Genomic DNA, 16,020 nt, shown 5'->3' on the forward strand with positions numbered 1-16,020 from the left:
TTTCATAAGCTATTCCAGTTACCTTAAATCCTTACAACCAAGCTGACTTGGCGTTTTATGAGTTCCTCGCAATCATCCTGCGTTGCTTTGTTCCCATCTCCTGTCGTAAGGTGCAAGGAGTGCAGTTGATTCAACCAATTTCAGTCAGGAACTGTTATTCCGAATATCTATCAAATATTAAAGGCTCTTTCAAGCGACGGGAATTTGAACCCTTCTAGTCTCATGTCCGGACTTCCGATACTCGCCACTACTTCACCATCTTTTAAACTCCGCCATTGTCGAATATCTAATCGATGATCACGATAATAACTATTTCGGTCCTGGTGGCCGTCCTGTCTTTGGAAATAAATGTAAACTGCATATTCCCTATCATGCCCCTATACAAAACGGTGATGCTCATGATATAAATATACCACTTCTTGCCTTGTATCTAAAATTCTTGAAAAGTGTGTTAAAGACAACTTCTCGCACTGTTTCAGACATCTCATTACGACTTAGTGGTATATCCTAACTTTTTCACTAGACCTTAATCGCCCACAATCATTGCTGAGCGCCAAATAAGTTAGTGCTTAATATTAGTAAATGTTTAGCATTTTCCCTAAAATTTCCTTCCCCGACACCTGTTTACTCGTTAGATAATCAGCCTCTTTTAGTTATTTCCTCTTATAAGGATCTTCGCCTAACATTCGGCAGCAAGCTTCGATTTAATCTTCACTATGTTGACAATTCCTTTATCGGCAATATTATTGAGTATGTTTTAGTAATACAGTACCCATACCATTATTGCGATTGTTATGTAATTGAATCTATTCGGAGGAATTCCCTGCTCTCTGTTTGTTAGAAAGGATTTTCCCTATTCATGATACATTGATCGTCTAACTTTTCTTATTACCTATGTTATGTCTTCAACAAATGTCTCCCTTATAACCGATTGATGGCCAGCTATGTTAGCTAACTGTTGAGACTCATTTCCGATGGTATATTCGAGGTTCTTTTCGCGGAGCTTTTATTCCAATTCTAATCTTCAGTGCCAAGAGTTTTATAGTTCATACAGCCCCTTATTGTACCTGATACATCAATACAAAGTGTTGTCAATATTTTGCTTAGCACCCTTCTTACAAAGGCATTTGACATGTTAATGTTTTTCAGTCTGTCCCAGAAACGTACTTTTCTCAGAACTAGCTACACCTATTAAAGTGATATTTGGTGAAAACATACTGACTATGAAATTCCACGTATATAGTAAATTTGATTAATGTTTTCCAAAACGGGCTTCAGTTGAAAGGAAGAGAGTTAAGGCCCAAAAAACGCAAACATAAATTGAGACAGGACCTATTCTCAAAAACTAACTTGTAATGGCCGCGGTTTGCGACATTGGCATCATTTTCTTTGCCTTGTCCAGGGACAATCCGATGGGGAAATGCATTTAATAATATGCAATATTCCTTCGTTTTCCCCCGTTCTAACATTCCTTGGCCTTCCCAATTTACTACTTTCAATTTATCCATTCCTAGTTCAACTTCAACATGCGAATAATGTGATAATTTACATTCACCTCATTTGTTTATACCTACATAATATTGCAACGTTGTTGTTTTCGCAAACGTAACGTTCGGGCATAGCGAAGGATCACCGTGTTGTTGAAAGCATGCTCTACAGTTCTTTTGTTTCTGAGCGTAACATTGGGTGTCGTTGTTGTCGCTGAGGCGGCGTGAATTTCTAGGTTCAAGGCGCTGTTAACGGAGACAGGATGGATGGGACCAGGACCGGCTGATCGCACGCACAGCTGATGCGCGGGAAATGGGACAGAGATCGTTTTTGCTAGAGGAGGAGATTGCTCGCGAAAAAAAGAAATTGTCGAAATTCGAATAGTGTGTTTAATTTCGGTTGAAAAATTAAGGAAGGAAAAGCAGACGCGTGGAGAATTACTTGTCTTGGATGGGCGTAATGCTTTATTGTTGTTGTGCGATTCGTCCCTCCCAAAATCAAAGCATATTATCCAAGTGAACAAGTAAAAAGCAAGTGGCATCAAAAAGAAAGATTTTAACCTGAAGCTTAAGGAATCTGTGCTGTGCTGGATAGCTAATCAGCACTGCGTCCCGCATCAGTTAAAATCACGATAATTTTTGACTCGGGAATGTGTTCGATTACAAAAGAGTGGAGTGCGAGAAGCTAATGGAGAGATTGGAAACACCAATTCAAAAAGAAGAATGGATATGTTATTAAGCTTGTTTTTTATGGAACATTTATAAGTTGAATTCATAAAATGTTGATTTCTTAACTAACTGAACAAAATAACATATTCCGGTATGAATGGATCTTTTGAGATCTCTTAAGGGGAAGAGTGATTTCTTGTTACGAATTAGAATTTTTATGAGATTAGATTTTCGTCTGCTACTTGTAGTTTAGCGTAAAATTAGTAGACAAGGAGTAGCTTTCTCCAAACTACATTTTTTTGTTTTTTATCTTATATATATATATTTCGGGAGCAACATGCCCCCTTCTTCAGTACAAAGCTACCTAGCTAGTTTTATTTTTTATTTTTTTTATAATTTTATCTTTTTTTCTTATTTCCATTAGCCTAAGTTATTCTTATTCACATTTTCTTTATTCCTTTATTTTTCTTCTTAGTTTATTTTCTTTAATGTTTTTTGAAAATTTTATTATTTTTCTGTTTCTTTAATTGTTTGCTTGTACTGATTCTTTCCGTTTTCATATGGTAATAAAAGAAGTTGAAATGACCTCTAGATACATTCTTTTAAATTTCCCTAATCCTCTCTAGTTGCTTAAAACTCCTATAGAAAAGGGACAGCCTCCAAAATAATGGCCTGACGATGTCAAGAAAGGGTGGGAACCTCAGAGGCCGCACCTCACTAAACATTTAAGGCAGGAGGAACAGTGATCGAGGATGTGATCCGTTGTGGATCCTTTATCCTAAAAATGTCGCCGTTTCGTAGCTGTAAAATCGGAGTCAAGCGAAAAAGAATTCAATTGTGGCCTCTGTCGTTCACTGGGTTGGATTTTACTCCAAACTTTAGGTTAGGTTTTGTGAAATTATTTTTAAAATGTCGCACTTTCATAAGAAAAACCCTAACTACTCAAGTGTGAAAGTATATATTCCTTTCTAAATAAGGAACACTGTCCAGTTTTCGCCGAAAAATACAACCGACATGCGGTCTATATCTGCGCAATCGAGAATTTTAGACGCTACAATCTCTTGCCAAGGTCCTCTAGGCTGCCACTCCCCAAAAAAACCCTTCTGGCATATGACATAACTCCACCAGAGGCACGCCCTACCTCGTCAATTATTTCAATGTGGACACAAATGCAGAGTCTTTTTCGTCCAATTGAATGAAGTGACCCGGCTATTGTGCACTGTTGAGTCTGATTTTATAAATTGCTGTCTACTCATGGCAGCGTTCATAAATTTCTTCCTTCCACAAGCGTCGAAATCAAAAAATTTTAAAACTGCACTCGCTTCAAAGATTTGCTCGAAATCGGTTCTTCCTTTCGAGAATATTTTGGCGTAAGTCTCTTTCATTTATCTCTTGTTCATTCAGAAGTTAATCCTCAAATCCGATGGTTCGAAAGTAAAAATTTCCAGGTTCCGTAGAGTCGATGAATGTGTGTTTTTTCTAATACGAATTTCAACAGCCACTTGTTGCTTTCTTCAGCCGAAATGGTAGCACCATCGATTGTTGAGACTCACTGGAGTTGTATTTTATTCGGATACGCACAACAGTCCTAGAAACAGACGACCATCAGTCCATGTAAGCTTTCGGCCAATCAACCTCACCTCTTTCATGTTAAAATTCCTAAAATATGTCCTTAAGGACTATCACGGATAAGTCGTCCTTCTCCAAATTTCAGTTCGGCTAACTCAAACAGGATTCCAGAGAAACTATTCTTCACAGAGTAGTCAGCACAACTGAGCTGGATGTAGAGGTAGAATTCCAAGAAGTGAGGGCAAAAAGCATCAAAAAGGCTCTATCTGGAATAGAATTTTAGGGATGTCTTATACAATGGATAGTATATATGCTATCATCAACATCATCAACGGCGCAACAACTGGTATCCGGTCTAGGCCTGTCTTAATAAGGAACTGCAAACAACCCAGTTTTCCGCCGAGGTCCACCAATTCGATATCCTTAAAAGCTATCTGGCGTCCTGACCTACGCCATCGCTCCATCTTAGGCAGGGTCTGCCTCGTCTTCTTTTCCTACCATAGATATTGCCCTTATAGACTTTCCGGGCTGGATCATCCTCATCCATACGGATTAAGTGAGCCGCCCACCGTAACCTATTGACCCGGATTTTATCCACAGCCTGACGGTCATGGTATCGCTCATAGATTTCGTCGTTAAGTAGGCTACGGGATCGTCCATCCTCATGTAGGGGGCCAAAAATTCTTCGGAGGATTCTTCTCTCAAACACGGCCAAGAGTTCTCAATTTTTCTTGCTAAGAACCCAAGTTTCCGAGGAATACATGAGGACTGGCAAGAACATTGTTTTGTACAGTAAGAGCTTTGACCCTATGGTGAGACGGTCCGAGCGGAACAGTTTTTGTAAGCTGAAATAGGCTCTGTTGGCTGACAACAACCGTGCGCGGATTTCATCATCGGTTGGTTGGTTGGTTTTTGGTGCTGACGTTGCCATCATATACTTTGTCTTGCCTTCATTGATGTGCAGCCCAAGATCTCGCGCCAATCGCCGCCTGCTCTATCTGGATGAAGGCAATTTGTACGTCTCGGGTGGTTCTTCCCATGATGTCGATATCGTCAGCATAGGCCAGTCGTTGGGTGGACTTAAAGAGGATCGTACCTCTTGCATTTACCTTAGCATCACGGATCACTTTCTCCAGGGCCAGGTTAAAGAAGATGCATGATAGGGCATCCCCTTATCTTAGACCGTTGTTGAAGTCGAATGGTCTTGAGAGTGATCCTGCTGCTTTTATCTGGCCTCTCACATTGGTCAGGTTCAGCCTAGTCAGTATATATGCTATAAATAAGAATAATCAAATCTGATCTGTCGCTTTGGTTGGTCGGGATAGTTGAAGGCCAACTTCGCGATCACGCTACCCCGAGTTTGAATCCTGGTCGTCTTGGATTCTTATGTTCGCTGTCGCCTTATCACTTGTACAGAGTTAAATGTGATGATAATGAAAGCCTCTTTGAAACTGTGTGGATTCCCTATACTCCCCAAAGAAGCGAATGGGAGAAATACAAGCTGATCTGGCAAGAAGCCACTTGACCAAAGCTGTGAGTAGAAGGAACCGTCATGGTGGTGATATCTCTCCCGTGCCTTTGTTGATAGTGGCGGATGAAATTCTATTGATGCTGGAAAGAAACCGGGTGAAGGTGGTGGTGAATGCCGATGACTAACCAAAATGGTGCTATTTATCGCCGAGACAAGGGTGCTCGAATTTCTTCTGCCCCGGCTAAATGAACAAAGAGTAGCACTTTCCGCCTATTTTAAGTATCTGGGTGTGGTGATAAAATGAGATCTCCAACTGAGGGTGGATGTTAGGGTATACAGAGTTGTGGTTTGTCCCATCCTAACGTACGGTTCTATTGTGTGATGGCGGACGCTGAACAAGAAATACAATAGAGTCAAACTTAATAAGAATCAAAGTACCAGATATTCAGGCACCACTGGAGCTCCCACCGGGCAATGTACTCAATCAACTCCTATGCTCCCTTGGACACAATTCTTTAGGGATCTCAGACTTGTTATCCTCCAGCTAGATTCTGCTCGCCTTGCGCATGCCACAGTGGTCACGATCTTAAGAGTTTGTAGCATCAAAACGTTTGTCGGAGGGTCCTCTGATACCTACCTACCTACCGTAAAAGAAAGCACATAAGTCCAAATGTCAACCAAGTCGTCCGATTTTTTCCTTTCCTACTTTAACCTCTCCCCACTTATTCAGATTGCCAATAGCATTGAGTTACACTTTCTACTTACTTCTTCCCTGAAATATGTCGATAGTAGTCGTAGTATAAACTTCGTAATTAAACTTCCAATACCATGTACTTATTTTTGTCATTTTATCTTTTGTTAACATCAGACTTGGACTAATGTTAGGCATTAACTAAAACGCTTTAAATGCGGAGAATATTATCGGCTTCAGAAAAATATATGAATCAAACATGAAAACAACAACTCCAAACCAAAAACCAGATAAATGATAACCAAATTCATGTCGGGATTAATTGACAAATTCAATCGCATCAATCATTAAGATATGACGAAGGCAAAAGAAAACCCAAAACTTTACTAACTTATGCCACGGCACCGTTTTTCCCCTTTCAACTAACCGGTCTTAGTACTTACCAACATTCTTGCATCACTTTAAGATGAAATGTTCTTCAAATTTCGAATTATGAACTTTTATTCTTTTCGAATTGATTACTTGTCGATCATTACTGTCTTCATATCGTCTTTGGACCCCGTAGACGTTGCTGTTGATGGTGATGTTAATGCCGTAGTAATTTTTGCTTTTCGTTCTAATCTGATTAACTGACATGACACAAAAAGTTGGAGTTGCAAAGATTTGAGGATAATATATTTCTAAGGAAGTGTGTGGCATCTGATGGGGTTAATGAAATCTAAAGTCATTGTCGTACTAAATCTCTAAATCAGATTTTTTGAGGAGTGCAATGAACACGGTGGTGATTCGATGTTGAGTGCAGTGTTTGATGTGTCTATGATTGGTTGCAATTTTTTTAGGATTACTATTGGGTGATCTATTTACTCTAGATTGCGTGTACATTCCCGTTGATATAAATGACTTCCCGTCATTATTTTTATGTAAAAATAACCAAACTTTGCATGTATTCTTCATAGGCTCAGTAGCCAGTCAATATTTCTGCGAGGTAGCCTCGTGACTACATTAATATTCGAGAATTTCTAATCAAGACACCCAACATTCTTGAAATATCAATTTGTCTCAATATTTATAAATATTAATAAACCGATAACCCACTTTACCATTATTCCATCATCATCCTTGCCTTCGCCTTTTTTCAACCTCCTCAAATTCCCTACCGACATGCGGAAAAAAAAACAAGACACAACCCAAGAGATCCTGTTTCAACATTCTAAGCGACTTGAAAGAATTCGCGGACTAGCCCAGCAATTTGTTATAAATTCACACACACATAGCATTTCTCCTTGAAATTTACCCAAACATATAAACTATGTAGACCAATAGAGGAATAATCAGTCCCCTTCTCGTGAAACGCCCCTCACTGAATTCTGCATAATTTGGAAAGCAGAAGAAGCATACCTCTCCCATCGACGTCAAGTGAAATCTTCGAATTTCTGAAATATTCTCAGAATGTTGCAACAGACTTTGGTTGTATTGCTCCCTTTATAGCCAACTAAACATAACTGACTTTCCTTAAGAATTTCTTCTCTTCTGGAAACAATCATCCAAGTGTTTCGTAACGCATATAATATCCTTAATGCTGGATTAAGTTTGTATAAATGTGTATACAAGGAAGAATATGCCAAGATTTTCCCTTCTCCTCAAAAGATTGTATGGAAATCCAAAACAAAAATTTTCCGGTAAAGAATTTCTTTCGGAAGCCAGTGTTGCATAAACCTTTCTCCTCCCATCTTGTTGTTTTCTGAATTTTTATGTTCATAAGGAAAATTTCTTCATCTTCTCGTTCGACATATTCATACTTCAGGAATTTTCCGTGGAACCCCTTTACTGTGTGTACAAATGTTTTATAACAAGCTACAGCAGAAGGTCCTTGATTTTAAGATTTAAGTGGTAGAACTTGGAAGGGTCAGAATTGTGTGGGATTAAGGTAGGAACCATTGACTACCCCTTTCTCTACACAGTGGAATTCATAGCTCCGTTTCGAAAACAAATCAGAATAAAAATTTACTTATGGATCTCAAAAAATTGACAGTAGTTCCGAAAGAAAGTTTTATGAGGCTCTTGAAAATACCAATCAGTTGGTGATTATCTTAATTTTCAAAAATCCATAAGAGTTTTAATGACTTCAGAATACTTTTTCGTTTTATCTTAACTTTTTGTAGTTTATTTGAAAATTTCTGGGACACAGACAACATTATTTTCTAGCACTTAAATTTTTTTTTAATTTTAAGATTTCTTTTTTAATAAATTTTTATCTGAAATATCTTTAACTCGTGTTTCCTCTTCATTACAGACACAGCTATCACATGGATTTCCCTATACAGATCGAAGGAGTGATTATGGTGGAGCGATAGGTGGTGCTGGCGGGCCCGGTGGACGTTTAGGTCATGAACATGATCCCCTCGCATTGCACCAAGCATTACAAAGTGCGGTTGACGATGGACAGAATCCTGGTATCGATGAAAATGCAGCATTTATGTCGGACCTGCCATTATTAAAAAGTAAGTAAACCTCAAAATTGATCAGAATAAAAGTATTGTAATTTTTAAGATATTATGAGTAAGGTTATTAAGGTACATAAAATATATTGCTTTTCGAGGGCTTGGAGACACATTTTTACTAGCGATTTGCAAGCTCCTTAAGCCCCCTTTTGTAAAAATTGCTCGAATGCTCATTGAGCCAAATGTCTCCACCTCGTGGCTATCGTTGAAGAGCTGGCATCCAATACCCTCTTTTCTTGTCTTTCCATTTTTGTCCATAGCATTCGCGCTGTGCTTTCTGGCGCTGTTATGAGAGAAAACTGCATATTCCGTTCCCTACTATTGTTTTATATTTATCTCCTTCTTGATGGGGTTCGGCTTTCCCTTAAAAAAGTTTACTTTCACTTGCCGGATACCAGTCGACGCAGCTGGGTACCTGGGTTAAATGAAGGTAATAATCACGGGCGAGCGCAATATTAATCACATTGCTTGCTACTCTAATACTCAAGGCCTTGATCCAATTTGATTATCGCGCCAACCGCGCTCATCTTTTGAGCATTGCATGTGGTATGCAGTGTAGTTGCCCAAACTAGCGCTGTTAATAGAGCGAACCATTCGGGCTATAAACAGCCTACTGCTGCAGCACGGGCAACCAATATTTGGCATCATCCTTACCAGGACCATACTAACATTAGGTGCCTTAATTCAGGCATATTGAAAATGCTGCTTGAAATTCAACGTCGTATTTACCATTACTCCAAGGTATTAGATTACTGGTTTTGAAATAATGATGTGATTCCCTATTCTGATGCGAGCAGTCCTTTCCTTACGCCGGTCGCCGGACAGAACCCATTAGGTCGTTTCAATATGGACTTAACAACTCGCTCTTTGGATAGGCATGGAGGGCAACATTTTACAATGTCATACCCACGCAAAAAATTATTTTACTTTACCAAGCATCCAAGCATGCAATTCGGTATTATCCCCGAATCATCTCATCATTTCCATTGGGGGTTACCTTACTCCCTTCCCTTTTAGTCAAAAACTTCAGTATAAACTGGTTCTTTATTATAGCGTGACCTTTTCTCGCTCATGATTTTTTCCTTGCACTTCGTTTCCTCATGGTTTCTGAAGAAACCCCAAAGTTATGGTTGACTTTGCTTTCTTCCTAATGCAATGCAAGCCGTATGGACATCCTCAAATTAGACAACGATATCAGAACACTAAGAGTTGGCCTACACAGAACAAGGCAGAACTCAGAATGACTGATTGCGTTCTGTGTGCGCCAGCTCTAAGGCGATATTCATGGTCCTAAATTGATATAATTCTAGGCAGAATCCCTAGTTAGTTCAACCAATGTTCTCGGCATTAATTTGAATGCAATTGATATATCATTCGGACAGAATAATTTTGGGAATCAATATTATAGCAGTCCCTTCAAGTCACCCTGAAGCTGAATCTAAACCTGATATTTCAGTTCTCTTTAAACTCGTCCGCTAGCAGAAGCTTACCGATAATGTCCACCCCTTTCATTATACATATTTAGTATCCCGTCCACTACACAACATTTGCAGGATGTCCCTAATATTATCTTTCTTTTAACAACGGAGCTGCATTTTTTCGGAGCCCTACAATAAAAATTTCGTTTATAAAAAGGGATAATAATAATTTCCCCACAATAGGAAGGACGATTCCGTAACCTGCATAATGATGAATTCTATAAGCGATACCATGACCGTCAGGGATGTGTGGAGTTCCTTATTAAGGCAGGCCTAGACCGCATACCGGTTGTTGCGCCGTTGATGATGATGATGTACATTCGCCCATGCCCCGTCCACGTTCCCATGTCACAGCATGCCACGAGAGCCGATGCATTGAACAAAACTTGTACTACCCAGCCTTATACTGTATGCGTGAGACTGAGACTTCTCATACTGGGCGTCGTAAAAGACAATATACATTATTGTCTTTTTCGATTTATGGGGCGCCCAATTGCAGGCTTCTGCGAGATCTCCAGAAAGCGACGAACATGTAAATTCTTCGTTGATGATGACCATATATGGTGAGGCATCTGCCTCTTGATTCCAAGAAAATTTAATAGTTACCTACTTTCTTACACTAGCTACAAATATCAGAATCCCGATAAAAGCACTACTAGGATATTCATGATGGATAGGAAGAATGCCAGTCTAATTACCCAGTGCACCGTGATGCCCACCCAACCATCAGTCGCTTCCTGGCAAACCCTTTAACATTATTTTTCATCATCATCATCAACGGCGCAACAACCGGTATCCGGTCTAGGCCTGCCTTAATAAGGAACTCCAGACATCCCGGTTTTGCGCCGAGGTCCACCAATTCGATATCCCTAAAAGCTGTCTGGCGTCCTGGCCCACGCCATCGCTCCATCTTAGGCAGGGTCTGCCTCGTCTTCTTTTCCTACCATAGATATTGCCCTTATAGACTTTCCGGATGGGATCATCTTCATCCATACGGATTAAGTGACCCGCCCACCGTAACCTATTGAGCCGGATTTTATCCACAACCGGACGGTCATGGTATCGCTCATAGATTTCGTCATTGTGTAGGTTACGGAATCGTCCATCCTCATGTAGGGGGCCAAAAATTCTTCGGAGGATTCTTCTCTCGAACGCGGCCAAGAGTTCGCAATTTTTCTTGCTAAGAACCCAAGTTTCCGAGGAATACATGAGGACTGGCAAGATCATAGTCTTGTACAGTAAGAGCTTTGACCCTATGGTGAGACGTTTCGAGCGGAACAGTCTTTGTAAGCTGAAGTAGGCTCTGTTGGCTGACAACAACCGTGCGCGGATTTCATCATCGTAGTTGTTATCGGTTGTGATTTTCGACCCTAGATAGGAGAAATTGTCAACGGTCTCAAAGTTGTATTCCCCTATCCTTATTCTTGTTCGTGCTTGTGTTTGACCAGTGCGGTTTGATGTTGTTGGTTGATTCGTCTTTGGTGCTGACGTTGCCACCATGTATTTTGTCTTGCCTTCATTGATGTGCAGCCCAAGATCTCGCGCCGCCTGCTCGATCTGGATGAAGGCAGTTTGAACGTCTCGGGTGGTTCTTCCCATGATGTCGATATCGTCAGCATAGGCCAGTAGTTGGGTGGACTTGAAGAGGATCGTACCTCTTGCATTCACCTCAGCATCACGGATCACCTTCTCGAGGGCCAGGTTAAAGAGGACGCATGATAGCGCATCCCCTTGTCGTAGACCGTTGTTGATGTCGAATGGTCTTGAGAGTGATCCTGCTGCTTTTATCTGGCCTCGCACATTGGTCAGGGTCAGCCTAGTCAGTCTTATTAATTTCGTCGGGATACCGAATTCCCTCATGGCCGTGTACAGTTTTACCCTGGCTATGCTATCATAGGCGGCTTTAAAGTCGATGAACAGATGGTGCAACTGTTGTCCATATTCCAACAGTTTTTCCATCGCCTGCCGCAGAGAGAAAATCTGATCTGTTGCTGATTTGCCTGGAGTGAAGCCTCTTTGGTATGGGCCAATAATGTTCTGGGCGTATGGGGCTATCCGGCCTAGCAAGATAGTGGAGAATATCTTATAGATGGTACTCAGCAACGTGATACCTCTATAATTGCTGCACTGTGTGATATTACATTACATTATTTTTGCAGGCTATAATCGTTTAATGGTTTTCCCTCTACCGTGGCAAAACTTACTTTGGAATGCATCAAAGAACATTTCCTGAGCTAAATCGACATTGAGCATTCTTCCTATCTTCATTAATGAGCAGAATTTCCAAGATGCCAATCAATTTGTCCATCTTGGTAGCATTGGTTCTGCCAAGGGTAGCATCAAACTTGATACCAGCCGTTGCAATAGCAATGCTAGATTCGTTTTCATTGTTTTGTCTAAAATCTATCGGGCCTGACTCCTCATCTTTCAAAATGAAATCAAATCGAGGTAAGTTTATATAAGCCTTGATGCAGGATCAACACTTGCGAAAATTTTTATCCAATCTTCAGCCAAGTTCGAAATTCATCAAGTCATCCGTTACCTCCCTGTAAGGATAAAAAGTACTGTTCTGATATTTAATCAGGTTAAAAACTGTTTATGGAGGTTGCAAACTACAATACACTAACCTCAGTTTTAACAATGGCGTCATACTTTTTACCCTCCACCGAAAAATTCAAAACCCACGACAACTCTATTGTTGAAGATGTTATGTAACGGAAACCACTAGCTAAGAGTGACCAACAAATAGGCTACCATAGAAATTTCGGCTGATAACCATGGCGTGTAGACGTCGTCGACGCACTATACTTTACTTAAAAGATAATAACCAGTCAAATGAACCTAAAAACAGAAATGTACATTTGCAGTTTCCTTCTTGTTCAATATATGCTCAATTGAATAACCATAATGGTAATATGAATATACCGTTTAGCAACATGCAGGAAGTGTCGGTATACTCCCATCACAAATGATCGAACGGTGTATTCCCAAAAACTCATAGTTTTTCTAGATTCCAATTATGCAAATTCCTGAAGAAATTGTTCCGTAGCTGCAACCAGAAGTTGAACTTACAAATTGCGCCACTTTCGGATCATCAGTGACATTCTTTGACCAGTTTTTTTTAGCTATGCATCAGCAACCTTCTTCTACTTCTTCATTGGCTCAACAGCCCAATTGTAGTTTTGGCCTAACGGACGCAGCTATTCCAAACAATTGAATCCTCCAACCGCGTTATCAAGGAGAAAAAACCTACTTGCATTGTCCTCCTACCATTCGCATGGTTTTCTTACTAACTGGTTTGCCTTCATCTTGCTTTCATATAGCATTTTTGGTACTGGTTTTTTGTCCATTGTGGCTAGCCTTATGTAGTTTTCGCAATTTTTATAATGTTGCTGAATTATCCCAGAATTAATCTTAGAAGGGGCTTAATTCTCTTTTCTTTTCTGACTCCTGCTGCGAAGTTCACCCTTCACGGCCATAAAGTGACCCGAGTCGTATCATGACTTTGTAGATGGGGAGCTAATTTCTCCTGTAAACTTCTATTCGTCATCTTCATGAGTGAAAGGAAAAACCTTATTTGCTTACTTTGTTGTCGCTGAATCTCATCCTTTTCACCAGTGTCCTTCGCCATATTAACACTAAGTTGAGCAAGTTTATCCACATGTTTAGGCTCAAGTCCCCCATTGTGAGCTTTTGTACCAGTCTTCTCGCCTGAATCATACGTCTCGTTTTCATCTCCTTCTCGTTGAGTTTGAAAAGTATCTTTTTCGCAGCGGCACACGATCATGATTTCTATCTCGTCAGCAAATCTTACAATGTTCGCCTTAAATTTAGTGACAGCTTGGAATACTGAACGTCTGGACTACGAGCATAAGAGTGTGTAGTACCTTTACTTGGGATGCAGTTTTTGCAAACGAAAGTTCGGTTAGTTGTACCAGTTTTATGGGAATACCAAACTAGCACATTATGTGGTACAGTATTTCCCGTTTTCGACTATCTATACCCTTGAACATTTTTGAAAAAGCAGTTTCCTACTACCTTACCTACCCTTCCCTTCTCTGGCACATATGTATTCCTGGCTTAAAAGAAGACCTAAAACCTCAATCTTTATAATACAAAACGATATATTATATCAAAAAATAATCACCAAGAAATCCGTTTTCGTTTCTGCCCTCTTTTTTAAATTAACACAACCGAAGAGCTCCCGAAATTAAATATTTATGTTTTTACCCCTCTTTATAGACGGTAGATGAACATCATTAGTATTTTCGCTGTAAATATTGTTACTGAAAATATCATGTAATACCTCCCCTACTCGCTTTTCTCAAAATTAGTCATTTTTTTAAAAACAACTCTCTTCAATAGAAAGGAGAGAGTTACATTTAAAGACTAAATTTGATTATCTTGGTTTTTTGTATTTTTATTTTTCTCCCTGAAAATAGCTTAACCAACAGATTTCGATGAGCCGACTTTCTCATCTAAATTCATATTTTTTGCAAAATACAGCACAAAGCTACCCAACCAAACAACAGTAGTATACAAATAACAGATGCGTTTTCGATTCCACCTCTTCCAAACATCACCAATTCTAAGGTTTCACAATCCCAACTATTCATAAATATGATTACTTTAAAAAAATATCTCAACTGGCTGGATATTGTTCAATACCTTTCATCCCCTTAAAACAGGACATACCACAACCCCCGACAAACGTTCCAAAGAATTGTTAAAATTCGAGACGACATTAATTTGACACCATGAGTTCTGTTCTCTTTTCAATTTGCCCAGTGTGATTGAGAGCCTTCCCACTGATTATTATTACAACCTCACCTTCCTTACCTCATCGCCTTGTGACGCACAACCATACAACATTCATCATTATCCCAAATATGAGACTCGGTGAAATGAGGTCCAATTCAAGTCGGAGTAAATATAGTGTTCGTTGAATGTGTAGTTATTATGCGAATCTTTTTTTATATAACGTTTCTAGCTTGGAGTTTTTTTTTGTCATTAATAATAAGACCTCACTTTAGGTATCGTATTAAGGCTAATAGAGAGATTCGGTTTGTATTGCAAAATATCACGCTGATATTAGTTTTTATAGGTTCACAGTTTGGGTAGTTATATTATCCGTGGGATCAGACTAATTAGAGCCATGTGTAAAGATTTGTAACTGGAGATGTTAATGATGAAGTGTGTGCCTATTGCAGGTAGCTTCAAAAAACTGTTTACACTTTTTTCTTTTGCATTGGTCGTGCATGTTTTGTCTGTTGCAAGAAATTTTAGTTTGAGCCCCATATTGCACACTTTATAATTTACATGTAAATCCATTAGATAGTTACTAACTTTAAAATGTATCAACAGATTTGTCAAAATAATATCTTCAAGCAATATATTTTTGTACTTGTGCATATATTACATTGTTTTATAAACACATTTAATTCATAAAGAATGAGCCCTGTCCAACAATTATGGTTTATTAAGTTATTTAAACCTACAATCGTCCTATGCCTATTGTAAAACGCATGAATTAATATCTTAAAATCTTATTTGACAAAAGGCATTATGACCTTATTAGAATAGATACTGACCATATTAGAATTTTACGAATTTTCCATTCCTTTTCTCATTCGCCATTCTCTCCAATTGGTTAACTTCAAGGAACCTTTCGATAGCTGTAACAGAAAATTTATTTAAAGAAAGAACTTAATATTAGGAATTAGGAAAAATACTTCTTCGGTAAGTGTTCTGATCAAAATGGATTTGAAAAGGTTCAAGGAACTTACACTTATCATTATGTTATTAAAGCGAAACTGCTTGAGATATAAATACATTTCTACTTTTTGAGTACCGACAAATGTTGCCTTATTATTAATATGAGAAAAGCACACAAAAAAAGGATTACCATAGCTTTCCCAAGGGTCCTGCCAAATCCAGCCTAAGGCATGTCATCAAAGGGTTTCATCTGCTCTAATTTTAAATCAAGGATTACGTTAGCGCATTGATAAAATACTAAAATGTAAGCAAAAATTAGGACATACAAATAACAGCCGCATCTAGATATCGACAACCAAATTATCTGGAATAAGTCCCTCAAATTTCAAATTTTTAAAATACAGTAACGATTCTTAGGTTGAAGAATTCCTTTTTGTCG

At 39.1% G+C, this 16,020-nt stretch overlaps 1 protein-coding gene across 7 annotated transcripts in view; it reads left to right on the forward strand.

Moving 5' to 3' along the window:
• The window catches only part of LOC119649167 (transcription factor AP-2-epsilon), a 361,599-nt gene that overhangs the window by 327,386 nt on the left and 18,193 nt on the right, over positions 1–16,020 (forward strand). For all 7 annotated transcript variants that reach the window (XM_038051198.1, XM_038051192.1, XM_038051197.1 and 4 more), the window contains one exon: positions 8,181–8,388. In XM_038051198.1, the coding sequence (XP_037907126.1) occupies positions 8,181–8,388 (208 nt within the window). The remainder of the gene's footprint in view (positions 1–8,180; positions 8,389–16,020) is intronic.

The sequence above is a fragment of the Hermetia illucens genome, chromosome 2 (genome assembly GCF_905115235.1).
Source record: "Hermetia illucens chromosome 2, iHerIll2.2.curated.20191125, whole genome shotgun sequence".
In the NCBI taxonomy this organism is placed as follows: Eukaryota; Metazoa; Arthropoda; class Insecta; order Diptera; family Stratiomyidae; genus Hermetia; species Hermetia illucens.